Here is a 10,179-nt window from a genome sequence, read left to right on the forward strand (position 1 = left end):
TGGTAGAGAACATGTCTACTCTATATATGCACCAGTATATCTGTTGCTTTGTTGGATGATTTGAATGATTACATTTATCTTTGCATTTTTAAGCCTAACTCATACAAAGAAAATCCCAGGCTATGTTATGGCTTGTTTTAGAGGATGATGTTGCATTGTTTTTCGGTTTGCGTTCAATTCCCTCACAACCCACATCCCTGGACCCCTATCTGAATGACAGTTGTTTGGTTAAAATTTTTAAGATTCACCTTTTAGAAAATTGAAATTTTTTACTTTTTTTATTTTATTTTTACTGACTTTTTTAATATTCTAAGTAATTTTTTTTAATTTTTAAATATACTTAAAAATTATAATATTTGTAAAAAAAATATTTAGAAAATTCACTAAATATCAAAAATATTTTTGTAAAAAAATATGAGAATTCAATATATTTTTGATATTTTTGTGTATTTATTGATTTTTTAAAATATATATATATTTTAGATATATCTAAGTAAGGTGTATTTAAAAATATAAAATATTTATTTAAAATTTTAAAAATATTTACTAAAAATAAAAAAAATATGAAAAATAAAAAATTTAATTTTCAAAAAATTAAAACGAAACACACTAACTTTTTACTCTTGCCAAGGCCTTTTTAAGATGGATTAAGGGTCATTGTTGTGCTAAAGGCACATCAGTGACTGTTGTGTTTCAATTTGAAGTATATTATAAGTTTGTTTTTATGATTCAAATTATTTATTTTGTTGAGTAATTCATACTTACCAAAAATCATATTAACCGGATATTAATAACTGTATGATCGATAATCAAAAAAATAAACAATAAGTTTTTCTTTTGAGAAATAGCATAAAAAATATACAATTCGATTATATAATTATTGATATCCGATTAATATGATTTTTGGTAAGCATTCAGATTATAAAAATAAGCCTATAATACATCTCAAATTGAGGCACAACAGTGTTGTGCCTTTAGTTTCAAAAGAAAAAATTATTGTTTATTTTTTGATTATCGATTATATAATTATTAATATCTGATTAATATGATTTTTGATAAGCATGAAATACTCAACAAACCTCAAAAAATGAATGATTCGAATCATAAAAATAAACTCATAATATATCTCAAATTGAGATACAACAATCACTGTCGTGCCTTTAGCACAGCAGTAACCCTTAACTTCTATTTTGGATTTTCCCACGCTGCTATAGCAGTTCACATAATTTATGAATTTTTGGTTCGAAACTTGATTTCAATACAAAACTGATTAGTTCAGAAGTTGATTTCTATATAAAATTAAACTAAAGATACTGCCAAATCAAATATATATATATATATATATATATTTTACAGAGACAAGTAGAATATATAAAAACTAAATAAATCTATGCACACCGTAACTTTGCCTATGACGAGATTTGAATTGCCAACCTCTCATTTGAGGATTGGGTTCATGCTCTACTAGATTAAAGCCCTTGGCAGTTAAAAGTTAGAACCAATTATATGCATCACATCTCTTTTTGAATCTTAAATTGAACAAAAATTTGTAAGAAAAAACAAATCAGAAAAAAGTAATAAAAACACTATAATTATTATTATTATTTTTTTCACATTTCCGTTTTCTTTTCTTTTCCATTCACAAATCTCTTCCTAAATCCAATATCCAAACACATTGATCTTCCCCTCTAGGGTCTTGCTTAGAGCATTTCTTATATGTTTGTAGTGGATTTTCATTATAATGGTTGAATCGAATGTCCATGACACCCACAGTATCATCATCACATCACAATCGTTCTTGCCAATATTACCTTCACCAGCAGCTAGATCATAAGCTGGTTCTTAAACCTACAATTGCAGATGATGATGATCTTCTCGCCAAGATCACACAGCAGCAAGAAGACAACCAAAAATCGAGCTACCATTGTAAAAGATTGAGGAATTGGTGATGTGGCACTACCAATTCCTCGTGAAAAAGTATAATCTAATGGCTGCTTCTATGGGGATTCAACTTTCAAGAAACTCCATAGCTAGAATAGCAAAAGAGCAAAGCCATACCATCCTTCCAAGAACTAGTAAAATATTTTTATCATCAAGGCAAAAAAAAAATAATAATAATAAAATAAAATAAAATAATCAACCATCCAAAAGAGTGCAAAGTCCACTCAAAAATTTCAACTCTACTTGCAACAAATTCAGAAAATAAACTACGGGGAATAACAACTAAATAATAAAAAAAAAAGGTAATTAGCCTGGTAATATTAGGGTAAAATAAATAGCTAACTATAGCAAAACTTAATATCATGTAACAGCTAAATTACGCACACTTAGCACGAGCCACATTTATATGATTCCATTTAAGCATCTGACATTATCTTGCAGTAGCCCTAGGAATCTCACCGATATACAGTACTCCAAAGACGAAAGCTAATCAACCAAGTACACCATGTCTCGTGCATTATGCTTCTCTGATGTCATGTCAATCCAGAAGTGCAAAAATACGGCCCTTCATTCTGGAAATTGGCAGCGGATTTTGCAGCCACCCTCTATATTGAATATAATTGAAAGAAGCATCCATATTGCCTCCACTCTTAAGAAAGTACTTGAAGCCATATTACCTATTTTGGGGAGAAGATAGGACAAAAAAAGGAAACAAAGTCACCATTAATTTAACTCTAATCAATGAGGCAATCCATCGAGAAAAGGTTTAGTTGTAATGGTTACTCCGGGAATTTATTTTTTATTAGACACTGTCCACGTATTCAGAGATTGAGGTAACACTTTTCCACTGTTCTAGAACCATTGGGCAAAGGTGTCGTAACATAAAAATCCTTGCCCGTTCAGAAGGGTTCAGTGAAGTAGCTGACACAAGGGTTAATAATATTTTGGTTGAGAGGGACTCTCCTTCAGTCCCTGATCTGGTAAACTCAGTTGGTCCCTTGAGAGTATGATCATCTGATGCATGATGTTGTTGGTTTATTGAAACATTTGGTGACTATGGCAAGGAGGATTACTAAAATTAATGAAAAGGCAGCTGACCTTTTGCAAGGCTGGAGCTTTTTAATTCACAAACTCAGAGTGCATACCTATACCATAGTTATTCCTTGTGAGTAATGTTTATTTTTCTGTTTAACCTTATCGTTGTCTCATCAAGGGATGCTCTTATCTTTTTTGAGAAGTTGCCTATATATATAATACTTCATTTCGCACAGGACTTGAAATAGGGCATTAATCTACTAGTTTTTCTTCATAATAAAGAAAAAGAACAATTTCTTACATAAAATTCATACAAAAAGCTTGACAAGAATGATGTGGTGTGTGGCAATGCCATCTACATTACATGGACTTTTTGGAATTTTGGAGGTTCCTATGTCGACACAACACAAAATGGGTATGAGTGCAGGATACAACCGGGATACGGAGAGAACCTGTTACCGACTTCGAAAGGGTGAAAAGTTCCTCTCTCCCTTTTTTAACATATAATAAATAAAATAAATCATATACTTTTTTAAAAGAAATCTAATTAAATCATATATAATAATAAAAAAATCCATAAAATAAACCATCTGATTTTTATTTTTTTAATTTTTTTAAACATAATTTGTTATTCCTTATTTGCTATATTTTTTTATTTATAATATATATATATATATGTCAATTAAAAATAAAAAAATAATTATATAGATATATTATAAGTATGTTTAAATAATACCTATTTAACTCATCTTTATATAATAAATATAAACCAAACCAAGCCTTAAGTCCCATCAAATGGGGTCGGCTATATGAATCCTTTTTTTCCACGCGGCCCTATCAAAAGCCATTTCGTTAGTCAAATTATCTTTATATAATAAATATATTTAAAGAAATAATTATTCAACGTATCCCCGTACCCGCATCCTAATTTGGATCCATATCCACGAATCCTCAATTTTTAGTTTCAAAGTGCCCGACTCTTAGATATGCACCCGCACCCAATACCCACACCCGAGTCTGTGTAATGTAGAATGCCATTATTATAAATAAATTCATCACAATGCCAGCATTATAAATAAATTCATCTTCAATGGTGTTTTGTTTTGAAATCAAAGATTCACAATGAGCCATATCATTATGTATGAATTTTTTATTTGTATAGAAACTCTAAAAAAAGAGGTATTTAACTATCAAGGGTCATGATCCAGTGGTCCTCGGTCTGACCTATAGGCTTCCCTCTGCTGGGCTCTTGATGCAGTGCTACTCCAACTATGGTTGGGCCAGTAGAATGATATGGGACTACTTGCGGAAGGGCATGTTCCCCACCTCTCCCTACCCTTTCTGTCTATTTGGTGGTTATTGATGTGCCCATATCATAACACCCTATCGTATTGCGAACAACAACCAACTAATTCAACTTCAATAATACATTGAACTACCAAGTATTAACAAATAATATAATAGTTTTTCTTTATTTTGATACATATAACCCATTATTTTATCAGAGAAATAAAAAATGTAACTTAATATTGATACATTGTCTTTCAAAAGTAGGATTGCAGCAAGCTCATTAGATTCCAAGTTGATGAAAACTGAAATCTAAATCTAGATTGAAATTCAAAAATTCTTAATATAAGACACAAAAACTTATAACAAGAAGACCACAAAAGATTAGACTGAAGGCATTTTCCACATGAACAAATTTTAAATAAGAAGTCAAGGGAACAAGGGCAGGCATTATTTTTTCATAACAGGGTAAAGATTTCAATTCATACTAAAAATATGAATATCTCCAATGGTGACCATACTTACATAAGATGAATGGAAGATGGACCAGTAAAGGCAGAAACTTTCTGAGCACGCTGAGCTTCGCACCTGTACAGTCCCTTCATTTCTTTTTTCACCCGACGAGCCTCACGCCTTTCTTCTTTTATAGCAGCCTGCATGCAAAGTATTTCAACATTGACATAAAGCATGATACAATTGGATTTCAACATTGACATAAAGCATGATACAATTGGATAAAGAAAATCATAAAAAAAAACCAAGTACAAATTTCTGAAAGTATCAGACAATCAATGAACAAAGTTTTCAACCAAACAAGATTCTCTTTTCCACTCCATATTCAGTGCGACTAAATGTGACCAGCCAAAAAGATGTTCTTGTTTGTTATCAGAAATAGAAAAAGAGGGATAAGGAAGAGATCATAGTAGCATGATTTAGTCAATAAAAGTATTGCAAATTCAATAGTTGTCATATGTAAAATAAGTTGACATAAGCAGATGGCAGACACCTTCCGCTCTTTCTTCTCCTCCTTTGATTCATGACCAAGTTGCTTCCTCTTCAGCGGCTCATTTTTTGAGGTAGTCAAATCTTTCACCTTTTCTGTAGCAGATTTCATACTGTGAGGCAAATAGTCCACAGGAAACTTCTCTTTTCCTTTAAGTGATATTACATGGCTAGGAGCACTTAAAGCTCCAGAGAGTGTTTCGGCCAACTTCTTCTTTCTCCGTACTCCTGGCGTTTCTATTTTCCCAGGGTGATTATCAAGATTTGAATATGTTGAAATGATAGTCTCACAATCCCACACTTCAGACTCATCACTACTTTCCTCTACAACAACCACATCTTCATCTTGATTGTCAATTTCAAACTTTTCAGCATATTCAATACACCGGCGAATAACATCGCCAGCACAGTCCTCTGACTCTGCAGGAACTTTATATTTGTCATCAAGTTCCAAATCTTCAGTCGCATGGTCCTTAAGTGCATGATTGAGCTTTTCTGCAAGGGATTCATGGTGTTCATCTTCTTCAGCTATGAAATTATCATATTCATCATCACTGTTTGCACCATATTCCTGAAGTTCAAGCTGTAATTACCAATTCAATGTCAGTGAGTGAGAAGTTCACTACAAAGAGACAAGGGCACAAGATAATAACAATAACAAATAATAATAGATGGCTGAGTTTCCTCTCTCTCTCTCTCTCTCTGATGCAAAGAATATGAATAAGATAAACTGATAAAGTGCTAATCTGAAATTTTGTATGGAACACATTAGTGAGCACAATATGAAAGATATCCACTCAATCTGATGGAGCATAGGCCACACTCATTGAGAATATCCATGTAATACAAATATTGTCAACATTAAGCATGCAATCATGACTAAAATGTGTGGGTAGACAAATTTGTGTAATCAAACTCAAGGGACCCTGAACAGAAAACAAAGTATGCAACAATCATGACCACACTTACAACGGCAGAAACCAGGTGACCAATGCACTTTTCAGCAGTAAAAATGAGAACAGTCATATACTACAATGAGCTATAAACACATTGAATAATATATTTTTCTCAGTTATGCTGATAATAACTCCGTGGATGTTGTCCCTATGAGTACTAGAGCAAGTAACTTAATGTTTGTTTTACAAGAACTTCATCTGGGTTAATGTGAAAAAGAACTTCCAACATTTATGTTATTTTATAAAATATCAAGATATCAAGGTGAAACATACACCCTTAGATAAATCACATAAGAACAGAACAGTTGCATAAAAGTAATACTAGGAGTGCACAAATGAACCAATGTCACAGTGAACCGAACCAAACCCAGCCTTCACAGTTGAGTTTGGTCCGGTTCTTTGAGGCCTCAATCCAATTCTTGACTCTAAATTCTGAAGGACTGATCCATTCAATTCGATCCTGCTTTTGATGTAAGGTTTACCATTTACTTGACCCAATCTGAGAACTGAACCCAATATAATGCTTTAAAAAAAAATGTATATGTTTGCTCCAGCATGCAACCCTCCTAAAAAAGTGCTTTGTTTTAGTGAGCTGCATGTGAGTTCTATATAGAACATATCTTTGCGTTTGACTAGTGCATAGGGAAGGAATCAAAGTAAAAAATTTCACCAGTTATTTACACACTCATACTGGATTATTGTCCCACATTGCCTGGCAGCAAAGTACTAGTCCACAAGCTCTTCTACAAAAGTAGTTGTCCCACAAACAGTTAAGTTCTTAAATGAATAACCATAGGTTTAGAACCAAAGCGAACCGTTCTTTTTCAATTTGGTCTGGTTTGGTTCACTTTGAAAGTTCATTGTTCAATTTGAGGATGAGAACAACTTCCCAACCCAAAACTGAACAGACCCATCTGCATCCCTAGCTAATAGCCTAATACTAACAAAATAAGGACAACGAAAAATCATTATTTTTGCAAACACACTAACAGAGAAAAGTAGTATCCAGAACAGAATTGATATAATGCCAACTGACTAAAACGATTGAGTAAGCACTCCATAACTTGAAGAAAAACATGCAACATGATTAACTATAGTTAGAAAACTATTTTGTTGAGTGCTTTCATATTTAAACATTTAGGAAAACTTGACCATTGACTTTTAGAAGACTTGATCACCGATTGCTCCCCAAAAAAAAAAAAACTCATTGTATATTTGGAAAGACAATGAACAGGCCCAATCTTAGTGGATTTGTTGCCCTCCATGCCATAGTGCTCATGAAAAAGTCACGCAATGTTCAAACAAGTATTACCAGCCCAGATTAGAGGCTTATATCAAACTCCCAGCTACCTTCCTCAATTTTCAATCTTCCTCTGCTTGAATTTGCTATATTTTTTTATTTTTCTATTTTTTTGTTTTGAATTTCCTATAGTTTGAATTTTGAAAAAATATTACACGGAAATACTGATTCTGTACTTATCTTCATTCTTCCACACGAGGTTTTGTGACCAGAGATCAGTCATTTAGCAATTCAAGCCTAGAGTCAAGAAACTAGTCTCAAGTTTGGGCAACTTGCTTGGTAAGCAAATCAATTTTCTTTTATGGTTGTGCATGTGCTTCAGCTTAACACTCACTGCCCTGCTTCCTGTTTATACTACCTATTCTTCTGGTAGAACAAAATCAGACATGACAAGATATCCAAAAATACACCACGGAAACTCAGAAAGAGTTTTAGGGCACAAAAGGTTACTTTTCCAGACTTTAGTGCCGTTAACTTGGATTTCTATTTCAAATGCTTAAGAAAGGTCATTCCAAATTCTAAAGCAATACAAAATAAAGATTTTGGAGTTGAATATTTATTTATTTATTTATTGATAAGATTTTGGAGTTCAAAATTTACATTAGCCAACAATTTTTCCATCCAATGTTTTGACCATAATCATAAAGTCATAAAGTTTTGATTTTTTCTATTGCAATAAATAAATGACAAACTTTGATTCAGAAACAGGAAAACAAACACATATAGAAATAACCAAAGACCTCACCATGTCAAACTGCTCATCTAAAAGGCGGCGAGTTCTTGGTTTCTCAGCAATGCTACCGGCATTGGGCAGGAGATTTCTGACTTCATCAGCATCAACAAAGTCAACCACATCAACTCCTTTTCTGTTCACCCCAGAGTTTTCAACCAAATTCAACTTTTTATCAAATTCTACATCATCTTCTTTTCTGTTCACCGCAGAGTTTTCAACCAAATTCAACTTTTTATCAAATTCTACATCCTCCGCTTCATCAAGAAGGTTAGCCTTGACAACAAAATCCTCTTCCAAGTCCTCATCATCAGAACCAAAACGAGACAAATCACTATCATCAAGCAATGCAACTACTTCAGGATCAACTGCTTTCTGAATCCTAACACCAACAGTCCTTGATGCTACATTATAAATTGACTTCTCGTTCGAATCATCCTTCACACCAGGAATTTCTACTCTCGAAGCATCATATGCCTAAAAAAAAAAAAACAGTAGTATTGTCACAAAGTATCCTCACAATCAAAAATCCAACAAAACCACCATTCATGCCTAGCAAAGAAAGGTTTCTATGTCAGAGTATATTAGTTATTGTGTTCAGATTCACAACAAATAAAAAATAAATAAATAAGAACAATTGAAAACATAAAGAACTCAAGACTTCACTTTTCAAAAACGAACCTTCACATCAAGTGGAAGCTGATCGAGCTTCGCTTTACTATTATGATAATAAGCCGAACCACCACCAGTATTCTTAATCTCCCTCAAATGAATCAAATAGTTATAACCGTCATCGGGAAACCCTAGCTCCAAAATCTCCCTCCTTATATGATCCGGCAACACCGCCGCCGCACTCTGCGGCGGCGCTCGAATCTGCTTTCGCAAATCTCCGCCGTCATCTTCATCATCACAATCATCCGGAGCGTCAGCGAACACTGAGTTGGGATCGTTGTCGGCAAATTGGCCATCTTCATCTCCTTCGAAGAAGGTATCGGGTGAGTAAGAATTGTTGTCGACTCTCACGAAAATTCGATCCCCCGAAGGTCCATCGGTGTAGTTTGGATCAGACGAATCTCGAGCGAGGAGTTGAAAAGTAGCCGCTTGTTTCTTGTTGATGAATTTCTTCTTGTTACCCATTTTCGACGATGGAGCTTCTGTAGAGAGAGAGAGAGAGTAATATCTAAAACCCTAAGTCGCAGTGCCCTGATCATAGACACGTGGCAGTCACGGGGTTGAAAAAGAGGAAAAAAAATGTTCCGTTGCCGGGACTTGAACCCGGGTCTCTCGGGTGAGAGCCGAGTATCCTAACCAACTAGACTACAACGGAATTTACTATAATTTGAATAAATAAACATTATTATAGAATTTTGTTAACTTTTATTTTTTGTGTTAAAATGATAACTTTTATTTTTTGTGTTAAAATGATTTCGAAAAAATTTATATTTGCACTCTTATACATAATGATTAATCTTTTTAAATTTCTTATTATATATCATAAAAGTGCACGTTAACAAAATTTATAGAGCAAATTATGCTAGTTTTTATATTTTGGTTTTTGTATCATTTTGATCCATGTAACTCTAATTTATTCAATTTTAACTGTGTATTTATAATTTTATTTTAATTTAGTCCAATCAATTACAATGGTTAACATTTTTTTAATAAAAACTATTTACATAAGTAGCATGTATCATACTCTAAATAAACGTGCCACTTATGTGTACGCTTTTTTATTAGTTTAAAAATAACATGGACAATAATGGTAACCAAACAATTAAAATAAAATTTAATATATACTTGAGGACTACAATTACCAATTTAAAATGTTATATCTTCTAATAGGATCAATAAGAGGAATGAAAATTTAAGATATTTTTGTTTACCCACTTATTAATGCCCAAAAACAATGATATGAATTATTCAATATG

The 10,179-nt window shown here is 33.0% G+C and overlaps 1 protein-coding gene and 1 non-coding gene across 2 annotated transcripts; both read right to left on the reverse strand.

Annotated features, from left to right (window-relative positions):
• Positions 1–2,109: 2,109 nt before the first annotated feature.
• Positions 2,110–9,533, reverse strand: LOC114299005 (Low temperature viability protein). Its single transcript, XM_028243679.2, has 5 exons — positions 8,933–9,533; positions 8,267–8,728; positions 5,270–5,848; positions 4,789–4,916; positions 2,110–2,618 (listed from the first exon to the last, which is right to left on the reverse strand). The coding sequence occupies exons 1-5, from the start codon at positions 9,386–9,388 to the stop codon at positions 2,615–2,617; spliced, it is 1,629 nt and encodes a 542-aa protein (XP_028099480.2). The 5' UTR covers positions 9,389–9,533; the 3' UTR covers positions 2,110–2,614.
• TRNAE-CUC (transfer RNA glutamic acid (anticodon CUC)) lies at positions 9,506–9,578 on the reverse strand. The gene has a single exon. It is a non-coding gene; the product is annotated as a tRNA-Glu (tRNA).
• Positions 9,579–10,179: the final 601 nt, after the last annotated feature.

The sequence above is a fragment of the Camellia sinensis genome, chromosome 6 (genome assembly GCF_055761805.1).
Source record: "Camellia sinensis isolate YWXY chromosome 6, ASM5576180v1, whole genome shotgun sequence".
In the NCBI taxonomy this organism is placed as follows: domain Eukaryota; kingdom Viridiplantae; phylum Streptophyta; class Magnoliopsida; order Ericales; family Theaceae; genus Camellia; species Camellia sinensis.